This window comes from Petromyzon marinus, unplaced genomic scaffold (assembly GCF_048934315.1).
Source record: "Petromyzon marinus isolate PM22_M1 ecotype Great Lakes invasive population unplaced genomic scaffold, UKy_Petmar_22M1.pri1.0 PM_G_Scaffold_9, whole genome shotgun sequence".
In the NCBI taxonomy this organism is placed as follows: Eukaryota; Metazoa; Chordata; class Hyperoartia; order Petromyzontiformes; family Petromyzontidae; genus Petromyzon; species Petromyzon marinus.
The window spans coordinates 3,907,115-3,922,757 of record NW_027423046.1 but is presented as its reverse complement, the minus strand read 5'-3'; the positions used below and the strand labels follow the sequence as shown (position 1 = coordinate 3,922,757).

General features: G+C 54.2%; 1 protein-coding gene across 1 annotated transcript in view; it reads left to right on the top strand.

Annotated features, from left to right (window-relative positions):
• The first annotated feature begins 1,499 nt into the window (after positions 1-1,499).
• The window catches only part of LOC142921842 (cadherin-2-like), a 44,649-nt gene continuing 30,505 nt past the window's right edge, over positions 1,500-15,643 (top strand). The window contains exons 1-4 of the mRNA XM_076063177.1: positions 1,500-1,631; positions 12,093-12,290; positions 13,043-13,195; positions 14,005-14,149. Of these exons, the coding sequence (XP_075919292.1) occupies positions 1,500-1,631; positions 12,093-12,290; positions 13,043-13,195; positions 14,005-14,149 (628 nt within the window). The remainder of the gene's footprint in view (positions 1,632-12,092; positions 12,291-13,042; positions 13,196-14,004; positions 14,150-15,643) is intronic.

The window sequence follows — 15,643 nt, the reverse complement described above, 5'->3', positions numbered from 1 at the left end:
AGTTCATTATAAATGTGGGAGCATTATACGCATTAGTTCGCTATCACGACATACAGTACCCTGGTGTCTACAAACTAAGTTGCCTCTGTGGTAGTAGTTACATTGGAGAAACCAAATGCCATGTCTCGGACCGCATTCGTGAACACAAAGCAGACCTTAAACACGGTAGGACCAACACCTCGGCCATGGCAGATCACTGTTATAATTCAGTAGGCTCACATGACATTGACTTCTCCAAGACAGAGGTTCTTTGCAATCCATCTGGCTACCATGAGAGATTTGTTCATGAGGCTATCCACATATACAAACACAGAGACAATTTCAACCGAGAAAATGGACTCTGGCTTAGCAATCATTGGAAGGATTTGATAAACCATTTCAGGTCTTAATTGATTGTTCACGCTTACGGTGGCTTTCAGACAGCATAAATTAATTTTTCGTCTCCCCCCTCCTCTTTTCAGAACATAGATGGACTCTTGATTTAAAGCTTTCGTGACTGCAGTAATTCATATTCTTAGCTCTTTCGGTAAAGTCACGTTGAAGGGAAACAATAAAACAATTAAATATATATAAAACACAATATATTTTGTTATTTTATTGTTTCCCTTCAACGTGACTTTACCGAAAGAGCTAAGAATATTAATTACTGCAGTAACGAAAGCTTTAAATCAAAACATCAACAGGCTGATGTGCCACATCTCCTCCTTCAAGAAGTCTCACAGCCCTGCGATGTTGTGTCCACACAACCCAAACTACGGAGTGCCTGGTGGTAAACCGCTGTGCTGTAGCCTGCGCCCCTCCAGTGGAGGAGGAACAGTAAAACCTCGCTTATGCTCTCCTGAAGCACTCCTGTGCGCAACAATCATTGAGACTAGTTGCACGTGCATCGATTGTAAAACCCCGTTCCGTTTCAGGAAGTGGGGACAGTTGGTGCCGTGTGCTCGTTTCACGTCGGGGTGCCACTAAAGGCGCAGGTCCCACTCCTGAGGGATCGTTTACGCGACTCTCTTTTGCACGCAACACAATCTCTTGTGATTCTATTTAATTATTTAAATATTTCGTGACTGCGGCGATTCATATTATTTGTTCTTTCGGTAAAGTCACCACGTAGAAGAGAAACAATCAAATAATAAAAAATATAAAACAATAAAATTCTTAAGACGTTTCGACCGCAACACAAGCAATCACCGTCAGGTGTGAAAACCACAGCAAGAACATTTAACTCGTAATCTCGTAGTCACTTACATGTTAATATCGCCTGATGATGTCACTTCCCTCTTAATGTCGCCTGATGATGTCACTTCCCTCTTAATGTCACCTGATGATGTCAGTTCCCTCTTAATGTCGCCTGATGATGTCACTTCCCTCTTAATGTCGCCTGATGATGTCACTTCCCTTTTAATGTCGTGTGTTGATGTCACTTTACTCTTAATGTCGCCTGACGATGTCACTTCCTTCTTAATGTCACCTGATGATGTCACTTCCTGCTTAATGTCGCCATGAGCAGCAGCATCAGTGAGTGTGGCACTGAAGAGAGAACCCCGTGGGTGAGGCTGATGGAGCGCCGCGTGATGATGCTGCTGCTGCTGGCGGTGGCGGCGGTGGCGCTGATCACAGAGCAACAGTCTCAGGTAACGGGAGTCCCCCCCCCTCTCATTCACCCCTCTGGGGCCCCTCTCATTCACCCCCCTGGGGTCCCGTCTCATTCACCCCCTGGCATCCCCTCTCATTCACCCCCCAGGGTCCCCTCTCATTCACCCCCCTGGGGTCCCCTATCATTCACCCCCCTGGGTCCCCTCTCATTCACCCCCTGGGGTCCCTCTCATTCACCCCCCTGGGGTCCCCCTCTCATTCACCCCCCTGGGGTCCCCACCCCCTCTCATTCACCCCTCTGGGGTCCCCTCTCATTCACCCCCCTGGGGTCCCCCTCTCATTCACCCCCTGGGGTCCCTCTCATTCACCCCTCTGGGGTCCCCTCTCATTGACGCCCCTGGGGTTCCCTCTCATTCACCCCCTGGGGTCCCCTCTCATTCACCCCCCTGGGGTCCCCACCCCCTTTCATTCACCCCCTGGGGTCCCCTCTCATTCACCCCCCTGGGGTCCCCTCTCATTCACCCCCTGGGTTCCCCCTCTCATTCACCCCCTGGGGCCCCCCTCTCATTCACCCCCCTGTGCCCCCCTCTCTCTCGGTGGTGGTGGTGTTTGGGGAGTTTGTCTCCCGCTCGCGACTCAACCCACACCCAGTGACGGCCGTTATCTGAACCGGTCCTGGGCCTCCCCCAGTTCGACTCAGCCGCAAATAAGTAGCCGGTGTAGCGGTGTAGTAGAGCGGTGAACATCGCTAGCACTGGGGGAGACAAAGGCGGCCGGGCCTGGTGCTGGCCACCCGCCCCCTCGTGTGCCACAGTGCCGGTAGCCTTCATAGGTGCTGCTACTCGCTAACAGCACTTAACAGCACTTGCCCCTGTCGCACCCCAAGGTGTACAGGGAATGGCTCTGACTCCCGGCCACGTAGTTTTACCCGGGCCCGCTCACCATCATGAAGGTCCTTAATGATCGTGAGCAGAGGGTCAGGGACTCCAAAAGTACGAAGAACAACCCAGAGCCCAGGCCTACTGATGGTATCATAGGTCTTGACCAGGTCAATAAAGCAGAAATGTAGGTCTTGTTGGAATTCCCTACATCTCTGCTGTAGCAGACGGACAGAAAATATGGCATCTGTGCAGGACCGCCCTTTCCTGAAACCGCGTTGGGGCTCCGCAAGCCTCTCCTCAGCGTGCCTGGCAAGGCGATGCTGAATAATCCTTGCCAGGACCTTTCCCGGCACACTGAGGAGTGAGATGCCCCTGTAGTTGTTACAGTCTGTGCGGTCTCCCTTCTTAAAGAGGGGGGCCACCAGGGCAACCTTCCAATCCTGCGGAACCCGTCCAGTGGTCCAGACTGTTGTTATGATGTATATAGGGCAGTCTGTGCACAAACGCCACCCTCCCTCAGCATTTCGCTTTGGAGATCATCTCTGCCCGGTGCCTTTCCTGGTCTCAGACTCTGGATCGCCTTCAGTACTTCCTCAACAGATGGCACCTCAGCCAGTCACTCACAGGGGGTGACTTCCTCCAATATTTGAGGCAACGCAGCCTCGGTAGGGTCATCACCACTTTGTCCCATGTTGTTTTCCTGGGTGAAGGATTTCCCCTCCCCCAGGACCTCACAGAAATGCTCAACAAATCTGAAAACCTGTTGCTGGGGGTCGGAGATTGGATCATCGTTCTTTCCCCTAAAATGCTAATAGGTGTGGGGCTGCAGGTTACTTTTCTGATGTAATTAAAGAGCGATTTGTGATCGCGGGCCGCTGAGGCAGACTCCATCTCCTCAGCAATCCGCGACCACCCCCCCTATCCTTGCAGCGCCTCACGGCTCTCCGAACCTCCGAGCGAAGGCTGCGGTAAGCCTCCTCATTATCCGACATGGGATGCTGTAGCCGATGAGAGGGGGCCTGTCGCTTTTTCTCAGCCAGCTTGAACACCTCTTCTGTCAGCCAGGGTCTCTGGGGAGGTCTGGACTGTGTACCCAAAGCAGCCATTGCAGCTGCATGAGCCACAGTCCTAAACCTCGTCCATTTCCCCTCGACATCAGGAGGAGTCAGGGACGATGCCAACCCCAGCCGCAAGCGATGATGAAATTCTCGCTTGCAACTTTCATCAGCTAGCTGAGACCAGGCCACTGTGGGTTTGAATGGGTTCCTGGGTGTACACCCACCACTGGAGTGGAAGAATGGCAGGTGCATCTTACAGATGACAAGTCGATGGTCAGTGGGCAGATCAGCTCCATGGTAGGTCCTGGTGTCAAGGACATGGGCCCGCATCCGCTGTTCCGTCACTGTAGTCCAGCAGATGTTCTTGCTTATGTAGAGGTGTTAACTACGCGCTGTTGCGTATCCCGCGTTGCCACCAGGGCGGTGCAGCATTACCCCTGGGTACAACGGTTGGGGTCAGTCGAGGTGAAACGGATCGTGGCCAGGGTTTGGTGCGAACCAATCAGACGGTTCCACGTGGGAATGTATGATTGGTTCTACCTGGCCACGAAGGGGTATAAGACGGGTGACCCAACGGACCTCGAGGAGTTCTCTCCCTGCACGAAGACAGAAGACTGGGCTGAAGCCTAGCTAGGACCCTGGACCAGCCTTTCAGCCCTTCTAAGGGCTAAGGCTCGGCATACCCAGTGGTCAGGACCCACCGGGCCAGCGGTGGGTCAGATAGCCTCCCCTAGGTCCTAGCCGGAGGACTAGGATAGCGGTAGACGTGTGATTCCCGCCAAGTCCGGAGGTTGTACCTCCTTAGGTATCAAGGAGGTTAGCGGTAGACGTGTGAGTCCCGCCAGGTCCGGAGGCTGTACCTCCCTAGGGTATCGGGTGAGGGGACCGAATATCCCTCTGTGTGTGTTAAGCGTTGTATAAGGAAATAATACAATAAACAGAGTGTGCCTCCATAAGAAGTCTGCTCGTCCTTACAACACTACAACTGGAGTCAGAAGTGGTTGGAAATGGAAACCAGAAGTTCAGCCCACGCGCGGAGCCAGAACGAAGATAACGCTGTCTCACCTGCATGCACCGCCAGCTCCGCTGAAAACGCTGCCTCGTTGACGGCCGCCCAGCCACCGGTTGAGCAGCCGGTTGCTCCCCCTGCCATGGGGGACGGACTCAGGGCAGCACACGGCCGTCTCGCTCAACTCCTACACGCCGCAGCCTCCATTCTCGAAGAGATCAACTTGGAGGTTGCGGGCAGGCCGAGTCAACCGCCGGCAGACGTTCCCGCCATCGGCCAGGGCAGACATTTTGATTTTCCCGCCGGGGAACCACGTGATTCCGCCGGAAGCGGAAGCCAGGGGCATCCTGGGAACGCGGGGGGCCCATCACAACCCGCAACGTCATCAGCACGCGACGCTGCGAATTCCAGTTTCTCAGCGGACGCCGCGTCATCACTGTACCGACACGGTACAGTAGACTCTATCGGCCGGGAAATCGCCGATCTCCGGCTCGAGACGGTACAAGCTGAGGGGGAGACGACGTCCGCCCTCCAACAACGCCTGCCCATCTTCCGAGAATTCACATCTGAAGGGGGCGACTGGGCGGCGTTCCAGCGTCGCTTCCTGAGCCACCAAGAGATGGTGGGCTGGTCGGACGCACAGGCGCTCCGAGCACTACCGGCCACTTTGGATGACGACGCTCTCGCCTCGCTCCTCACCATCCCCAGGCAACAAAGGGCGACTCTTCAATCGGCCCTTCGACGGATGTCCGACGTGTACGGGCCTCCATCTGACGTCCGCAGCCGATTTTACGACAGGCGACGCCGCCCTAAAGAGTCTCCGTTGGCATTCCGGACCGCTCTACTGGCGATGGCAAGAACGGGTTACCCTCGCATGGACGACGAGGCCATCGATGCCATCGTTCTCCAGAAGATGCTGGAGCTGGCGCGCGAGCTGCGCATCGTCATCCAAGCGGTGGACGACGACAGTATGTGCTCGCTACGAGCCGCTCGGTGCATCCACGCACATCTGCTGCTCCACACGGAATTGACCATCGCCGCCTCGGCTTCGACGTCGGAGCCTGCCAGCAGGGATGCCGAGTTCTCCCCCGACCGGGCCTTCATGGCGACCAGGTCAACGGGCCGGCGATCGTCCGACCACGCTGGTCGCCGCAACGACCAGCAGCGGGGACGGCCTGCTCCACGCGGCGACGTGACGTGCTTCAACTGTGGCCGACGAGGCCACATCTCCTCTGACTGCCGTGCGCCTCGACGACGCCCCTCCGCATCCCGGGGCCTGGACTACAGGACGTCCACGGCATCGCGGCAAAACCAGGCAAGTCGCGACGCCTCTCACGCTCGGCCCTCATTCACACCATACACACTGCAGCGCACCATAAGAAGGGCTCGCGATTCGGCGTGTGATGGGGGGTATTCTGGCGTTTGTTCGCGGCCACTCGGACCTGGGCAGTGGTCTGAGTTGGCCCATAGGGTAGTCGCGGCGACGGCAGGTTCGTCCGTGGTTGTCGGATCAATCGAGGGTGTGGAATTTCGCGTGTTGGTCGATACTGGTGCGTCGGCTACGATCATTTCGGATCTGATTTACAATATACTGCCCGTACGATGCCGCCCCTTGGAACGGGTTTCTATCCCGTGTTTCGCCGCTAATGGCAGTTCACTTGGCATTATTGGGCAAATTCGGGCGCAAATTTCGATTGGAGACATTAAATTGGCAGGGCCTATTTTGGTCTCTTCTTCCCTTGCCGTGCCGTGTTTGTTAGGCACTGATTTTCTCGCGAAAATGCCTATTAAGATCCTTGTAGATCAAGGCTGCATCGAACTCCCGTCGGGTCGACGGATGGCGTTCTTGCCCACACCCTCACATCCGCGCATGGCTAGTGCCTCGGTGCAGGCGTTTGTTGTGAGCACAGTCCGCATTCCACCAGGGACACAAATGCTCGTGCCCTTGCAACTTAAAAAACCGCTAGCCCCGGAGGCCTCGGCACATGGCATTTTGCTGGGGCCTTCAAACGCAGCTGCTAAGGGGTTAGATTTGGTGGCTGCACAGACCCTCGTAGCAGCCGACAGGGAGCCGTTCTTGCAGGTTTTGAATGTCGGATTGTCCACAACCGTCATTCCGCAAGGAACTGTGCTCGCTCACGCGACCCCGGTGCCTTTGGGGACCGGAGTCGCGGGACACGTGCGTGACACGCCGCAGGTCCCACCTCCTTCCAAATCGGATGAGAGATGGTTGGACGCGCTCTGCACAGACACGGGTGATCTGTCTCATTCGCAACGAATTAAATTGCGCGCTCTTCTGCGAGAATTTTCCGATGTCTTTAGTAAATCTAAATTTGATATTGGCTGCACCAAGCTGCTGCGTCACCACATTGATACTGGTGACGCTGCCCCGATTCGACAAAACCCGTTTCGGCTTAGCCCGGCGGAGAAACAGCATGTTAAATCGGCTGTGGATGACATGCTGAAGGCCGATATAATTTCTCCCTCCACTAGTCCCTGGGGTGCTCCAATAGTGCTGGTCAAAAAGCACGATGGCAGTCTCCGTTTTTGTGTTGATTTTCGGCGCCTAAATAAAATCTCGGTAGCGGACGCCTACCCTCTCCCTCGTATGGACGAGTCATTGGATGCCCTGGCAGGGGCGCACTATTTCTCCACCTTGGACCTTCTGTCGGGGTTTTGGCAACTCCCCCTCGACGAATCGTCAAAACCTAAGACTGCTTTTCGGACACCACAGGGCCTTTTCGAGTTTAATAGATTGCCCATGGGTCTCCACTCGGCCCCAGCGGCGTTCCAGAGGCTCATGGAGCTGGTCCTCGCTGGGCTCCAGTGGGACTCATGTCTCATTTATCTTGACGACGTCATCGTCTTTAGCCACACGTTCGGCGAACACATCGAACGGTTGCGCGCTGTCTTCTTGAAAATGCGGGCCGCTAACTTGAAATTCAAGCCGCAGAAGTGTCACCTTCTGCGTGAGTCTGTGCGCTATCTGGGCCACATAGTTAACCGCTCGGGCATTTCTACCGACCCTGAAAAAACCAAATGTGTTCAACATTGGCCAACCCCTACATCTGCGGGCGATGTTCGTAGTTTTATTGGTTTTGCGTCATACTACCGCCGGTTTGTTGCTGGCTTCGCGACGATTGCCAAGCCGCTCCACGCCCTTACGTCAAAAGGGGTGGCGTTTCATTGGGGGGACGCAGAACAGGCTGCGTTCGACTCCTTACGGAACGTGCTGGTGACGGCACCGTCCCTTGCGTACCCCGATTTTTCCGTGCCATTCGTGTTGGACACCGACGCTAGCAATACGGGGATTGGGGGTGTTCTGTCCCAAAAAGTTGATGGCATTGAAAGGGTTGTTGCCTATGGTAGCAGAGTCTTGTCTCTTGCTGAACAAAGATACTGTGTGACCAGACGTGAGCTGCTGGCCATTGTTTTTTTTTATTCAGCAATACAGGCCGTACCTGTATGGTCAGCATTTTACCGTGCGATCTGATCATTCGGCTTTACAGTACGCTCTGCGGGTTGACCAACCGTCCGGGCAGCTTTCTCGGTGGCTCGAAGTCCTTCAGGACTACGATTTCAATGTCACTTACCGTAGGGGTGCACAACACACGAATGCCGATGCGTTGTCTCGCCTTCCGCCGGCTCAAAAATGTGTGTGTTTTTTGGGCTCGAGCCGTTGTAAGCCGCCACTGCCTGCGCAGGTCGCGCCTCTCACAACGGTGTCAGCCGCACTTCCCGCCGCCTCAGCGCCGATGTTGGATCATGCAGATCCAATGGCTAGTGACGATTTGCTGGGGCTAACTTTGGCCGAATGGGGTCGGCACCAGGGCGAGGACATGTCGTTATTGAGGTTGCGTCGCCACGCGAATAATGCGGTTCCAATACAGGGCAAATTTAATTCATTTGTCATGAAGCGCGGCTTGTTGATGCATTGGGATGCTGACTCGTGTCAACATAAAATCGTCGTGCCATCCGCCTTGCGATGCAAGGCCGTATGGGCGACGCATGAGCGTTTATTGCACCTGGGTGTTCATAAGACCATTGGGTTGTTGCGGTTGCAATTTTTCTGGCCGGGCATGCTGCGCGACGTCACTGACATTTTGCTGGGATGCACCCTTTGTGCGCAACGTAAACCGCCGGCTAAACCGGCATGCCCACCCCTGCAACCCATTTCGGTCTCTCGTACAAATGAGTTGGTGGCTCTCGATATTTTGGGCCCTTTTCCTACTACGCCACGGGGTAATAAGTACCTTCTGGTTGGGGTAGAGTATTTTACACGGTGGCCTATGGCCTGGGCCCTCCCCAACCAGTCGGCGGCGGCCGTTGTGGACGCCTTTGTCCAAGGCTACGTCCTGGACAAGGGCGCACCAGAACGGTTGCTGACCGATCAGGGAAGAAATTTTTCAGGAGCCTTGCTGACTGATGTGTGCCGCCTGTTGGGCACTAAGAAAGTGCGCACTTCGCCCTACCATCCCCAGACCGACGGCATGGTGGAGCGCCTTCATAGAACTCTCACCGCTATGTTATGCCATCAGGTCGATGAATCCCACCTCGATTGGGACTTGCAGGTTCCGGGGGTCCTCGCCGCATACCGTATGGCACCTCACGCGGCGACGGGATTTTCCCCGTTCTTTCTAATGTACGGCAGGGATGCCTTTCCTCCCGCCGACGTTCGGCTGGAAATCGAACAGCCACCGCAAAAGTCAAAGCTCGTTGACCACTTGCGATTCAACCTCCGTAAGTTGGCCGAGGCACGGGAGGCCGCCATTGAAAATTCGGCTTCCCGCCAACGGGCGAATTTGCGACTGCGGGACCCTCGGTCGTACACGCATCAGTGGGCACCGGGAGACAGGGCATGGCTCCACTGCCCCCAGGTGCCGGTGTCCACGTCGGCCAAACTCCTCAGACCATGGCGAGGCCCGGTTGAGGTAGTGGAAGTCCTGCGTCCCCAATGTGTTAAAATTAGCTGGGGACGGCGTCGCTGGTGCGTTCACCCTTCTCGGTTAAAACCCTTCGTCACGCCACGCGTCCCTCCACAACACACACGACATGGGGGCCGAGTGTGCGACGCGTCCGACGAGCCGGATGTTGCCCCGTTGGTGCCTAACCCACAGCGCAGGCGTGTCATTCCTCCTGCAGATGACGTGGGAGTGACGGCTCCATGCAGGCCACGTTCGGCCTCAATGGACTGTGGAGCAGCAGGTGTCCCCGTGGAGATGCCTAAAGGCCCACCGGATGCTCTGGCTCATCCTCCTCCTTCCCTTGTGCCGCCAACAAAGCCTGCCATCCCCTACGATGGCCCCGCGAAACGCACGCGCGCGAAATCTCGCCGGTTATAATGTTTTTTTTGGCATGTCTTGTGCCTTGTACATACGTTATGTTGTTAAGGGGGGATATTTATAGGGGTTTAATTGTTCTTGTTGTTCGTGAGGCACACTCACAATTCTTCTACCGTTGGTAATTTCGGAGTTTCCCATTGTTGCAGCCGGGACGGCTGGAGCTTCCGAAGGAGGGGATGATGTAGAGGTGTTAACTACGCGCTGTTGCGTATCCCGCGTTGCCACCAGGGCGGTGCAGCATTACCCCTGGGTACAACGGTTGGGGTCAGTCGAGGTGAAACGGATCGTGGCCAGGGTTTGGTGCGAACCAATAAGACGGTTCCACGTGGGAATGTATGATTGGTTCTACCTGGCCACGAAGGGGTATAAGACGGGTGACCCAACGGACCTCGAGGAGTTCTCTCCCTGCACGAAGACAGAAGACTGGGCTGAAGCCTAGCTAGGACCCTGGACCAGCCTTTCAGCCCTTCTAAGGGCTAAGGCTCGGCATACCCAGTGGTCAGGACCCACCGGGCCAGCGGTGGGTCAGATAGCCTCCCCTAGGTCCTAGCCGGAGGACTAGGATAGCGGTAGACGTGTGAGTCCCGCCAAGTCCGGAGGTTGTACCTCCTTAGGTATCAAGGAGGTTAGCGGTAGACGTGTGAGTCCCGCCAGGTCCGGAGGCTGTACCTCCCTAGGGTATCGGGTGAGGGGACCGAATATCCCTCTGTGTGTGTTAAGCGTTGTATAAGGAAATAATACAATAAACAGAGTGTGCCTCCATAAGAAGTCTGCTCGTCCTTACAACACTACACTTAGACCTGGCATGCATCCATGATGTAGTGTGGATGCGCCGATGATGGAAACACATTTGGTAATTACAAGCCCATGGGCTACACAAAAATCTAGCAGCCTCCTGCCGTTGTTATTGAGCTGATCTGGTCCATGCCTTCCAATTACTCCAGACCAGGTGCCCGCATCATGACCAAAATGACTATCCCGAGGGGTCACTTTAGCTACCGCCTGTGACAGGAGGTCATAGAAGGCAGCTGACTCATCGGCCTTGCCTGCATCCCTCCATGGATGTTCGTTTTCAGTGGGGGCATAAGTAACCACTACCACCATTCTTCGCCTCTGGTCGATGGGAAGGCGAGCCCAGAGTAGCCTGGGGCTTACAGCTTCCCACACCTCACCGCCACGCTCCCACGCCTCATTCATTCTTTTATTCAGAAGAAGAGCCACACCCTGTTGTTTGGCAGTCTGCTGCCCCGAGGAGAGGACTGTCCACCTCTCATGGTGGCAGGAGCCAGAGCCGGTCCATCGGACCTCCTGAATACCACAGAGATCCAGGCGGTACCGGTCCAGCTCCCGACAGAGGAGTGGCAGCCTCTCCTCCGCAGTGAGCGTTCGAACATTCCACGTGGCCACACAGTGGTTTTTTGTTGTTTCTTGAGGAGCCCCGAGGGTAAGGATTCAGTCTCCTGGCTCTGCCAAATGGAGTTTTCGCCAGGAGACGTCATAGATGCTTATCCCCCCGAGGCCTCCTGTACAAGCTTATTAATTAGATATTTTAAACGTGGTTTAGTGGTAATTAATTGAAGGTGGAGGGGTTACCAGCCCCTCGCACCCATCCAGAGCCCCCAATTAGCTGCTGTGGTGGTTACATGGGACAAAAAGCCAATCGGAATTCGCCCTCCCCCCACGGCACTGCCCACGACAGCGTTGCCCGTCCGGCACACACGTACACACACACTTACACACATACACACACACGTACACACAGAGACACACACACACGTACACACACACTTACACACATACACACACACGTACACACGCGTCACTATCTGGCCAAATTCCGTGTCGTTAAGAATCCCTCCACCAGCCGACAAAAGGAATGAAGTGGCCTCGCTCACGATGACGTTTGGTGTCGTCTTCACCGCACCCCTCACAGGGAGAGCGCGGGGAGAGACGCGTGGAGGTGGTGGAGGTGGTGGAGGTGGTGCAGCTGGAGGAGAGAGACGAGGAGGAGGTGGAGAAGGAGGTGGAGGAGATGGAGGAGGAGGTTGAGAAGGAGGTGGAGGACGAGGTAGAGGAGGCGGAGGAGGAGAGAGACGAGGAGGAGGTGGAGAAGGAGGTGGAGGAGGAGGAGGAGAGAGACGAGGAGGAGGTGAAGGAGGTGGAGAAGGAGGTGGAGGTGGTGGAGCTGGAGGAGAGAGATGAGGAGGAGGTGGAGAAGGAGGTGGAGAAGGAGGTGGAGGAAGAGGAGGAGGAGGTGGAGGAGGAGGAGGAGGAGCAGGAGGTGGTGGTGAGGTTCCAGCAGCCAGGCCAAGGTGCGAGTCGTCGTCGCTGGAGACGGACCTGGCTCATCCCCAAGGTGTCCGTGCCCGAGAATGACCGCGGGCCCTTCCCCAAGCTGCTGGTGCAGGTGCGCTGCATGACGGACGTGGCGCGTTCTCATTCTTATTGTCGTATAACCTCATCCTAGCCCTAACCTACCCCTAACATAACCCTCAACTAGCCCTAACCTAACCATTAACTAACTCTAAACTAGCCCTCAACTAACCCTAAACTAACCCTAACATGACCCTCAACTAACCCTAACCTAACCATTAACTAACTCTAAACTAGCCATCAACTAACCCTAAACTAACCCTAACCTGACCATTAACTAACTCTAACCTAACCCAACCCTAAACTAACCCTCAACTAACCCTAACCTAACCATGAACTAACTCTAAACTTGCCGTAACCTAACCCTAAACTAACCCTTAACTAGCCCTTAACTAGCCCTAAACTAACCCTAGCCTAGGGTTAGGACGCGTGGAGAAGGTGGAGGTGGTGGAGCTGGACCAGAGAGACGAGGAGGAGGAGGTAGAGGAGGAGGAGGGGGAGGAGGAGGAATCCGTAGAGCCGGGAAGCTTTTTTCTGCCACGCTCAGTAGGGGGCACAGTGGGGGGTGACAGAAACGCTTCTGGCGGTGGCGCAGAGTCCAGGGAAAGGTCAACGAATCGACGAGACGCGGACAGCCGAGACATCCGCACGCCGCCGTGGGAGGTCTGTGGGGCAGTGTCGAGAGTCGAGGGTGAGGTGAGCGTGAGAGTGCTGAAAGAAGTCCAGCGTAGGAGCGGCCGTCACAGCATCATCGCCGCCCCCACGTTCGTCACGGCATCCCAACAGGTGAAGTCCAACACCACCGGGGTGGACATCCGCTATGCCTTGCTGGGGGACGGCGCCGACCAGCATCCCGTGGGGTTGTTCGTCATGGACACCGTGACGGGGAGAGTCTCAGTCACCAGGAGCCTGGACCGGGAGGTGATCGCTCAGTATCGGGTACGGACCACTCACGCTACACTACACTATACACTACTACACCATACACTATACACTACACTACTACACTACACCATACACTACACTACTACACTACACTACTTCACTACACTATACACTACACTATACACTACACCATACACTACATTATACACTACACTATACACTACACTATACACTACACTATACACTACACCATACACTACTACACTATACACTACTACACTATACACTACTACACTATACACTACTACATTATACACTACTACACTATACACTACTACACTATACACTACTACACTATACACTACTACACTATACACTACACTATACACTACACTATACACTACACTATACACTACTACACTATACACTACTACACTATACACTACTACACTATATACCACTACACTATACACTACTACACTATACACTACTACACTATACACTACTACACTATACACTACTACACTATACACTACTACACTATACACACCTACACTATACACTACTACACTATACACTACTACACTATACACTACTACACTATATACACTACTACACTATATACACTACACTATACACTACACTATACACTACACTACTATACACTACTACACTATACACTACTATACTATACACTACTACACTACACTATACTACACTATACACTACTACACTACACTACACACTACTACACTATACACTACTACACTATACACTACTACACTATACACTACTACACTATACACTACTACACTATACACTACTACACTATACACTACTACACCACAGTGTTGTGACTGCAGCTCAAGTGCTACGCTGTGGACACGAGTGGGCGTCATCTGGAGAAGCCAGTGGACCTCGTCGTTGATGTCACTGACGTCAACGACAACCGTCCCACGTTCGACAAGGAAGTCTTTCACGGCAGCGTCGTCGAAGGATCCCCGCAAGGTGCGCTGACGATGATGACGATGATGACGATGATGATGATGACGATGATGATGATGGTGATGATGGTGATGATGACGATGATGATGATGATGACGATGATGGTGATGATGATGATGATGACGATGATGATGACGATGATGGTGATGATGATGATGACGATGATGACGATGATGATGACGATGATGATGACGATGGCGACGATGATGATGATGACGATGATGATGACGATGACGATGATGACGATGATAATGATGACGATGATGACGATGATGACGATGGCGACGATGATGATGATGATGATGACGATGATGATGACGATGATGATGACGACGACGATGGCGAGGATGATGACGATGATGTCACCATGGCAACCACTCACTCACTCACTCATGCACTCACTCACACACTCATTCACTCATACACTCACTCATACACTCACTAACTCATACACTCACTCATACACTCACTCATACACTCACTAACTCATACACTCACACACTCACTCATACACTCACACACACTCACTCATACATACACTCACTCACACACAATCACAGGTACACACAGACACACACACTCACTCACACAACAACCGCCATTCGCCACTAAGTGGCGGTGACGTCACCACGACGCTTGTGCCAGGCCATATGCACCTTAAGGCCATGTGAAGTGTCCAACGCCCGCTGGCAGGAGGTCACGGGGCAGACCTAGATGTCACAGGTCGACTGACTGAGATGACTGGCTGATGCACCACCTGTGCCCCCTACTGTGCCAACCTGCTGTGCTTTAGCCACCCGGCGCTCTGCTCGTTGTTGTGAGTGTCGCTCCTCCGCCCTCCGAGCCTCCTCCACAGAGGCCGATCTTGACACCGCTGGTACCAGTCATCGGCAAGTCCACTCAGCTCCACGTCCTCCTGTACCACATCACTCCATCTCTTTTCTAGCCCGTGCCGCGCCCGCTTAGCCCCCTCAATCCGGCCGAACAAAAGCTGTTTCGGCATGCGGTGGCTGGGCATGCGGGCTACATGACCCAGCCATCGCAGCCTTGCCCGCCGGAGGAGCTCACCGATGAGACCTTGCCCAGATCTTTCAAGGATTTGTGAGCTCCTTACACAATCCAGTCTGGTTAAACCCAGGATGGATCGTAGGCAGGCCAGCCTAAATGTTTCTAACCGGCGAAGATGTTCCATTAGGGGGGTCCACGTTTCGCAAGCGTCGAGAAGTGATTGAATGACCGTGGCCTAGAAGACCTGAAGCTTAGTGCGGAGCGACAGACCAGGTAGCTTCCACACAGCGTTACGCAACCGATGAAAAGATATTGCCGCTCGACTGATTCGGAGTGAGACCTCTGCGGTTAAACTGGAGCCAGTCATAAGCACACTGCCCAGGTATGGGAAACTCTCCACTCTCTCCACAACTGCCCCATCACCGATTGGGAGTTGTGGGGGTGGAGTGTCCGATGGTACAAAATACCCAGGCAGGTGCTTAGTTTTGG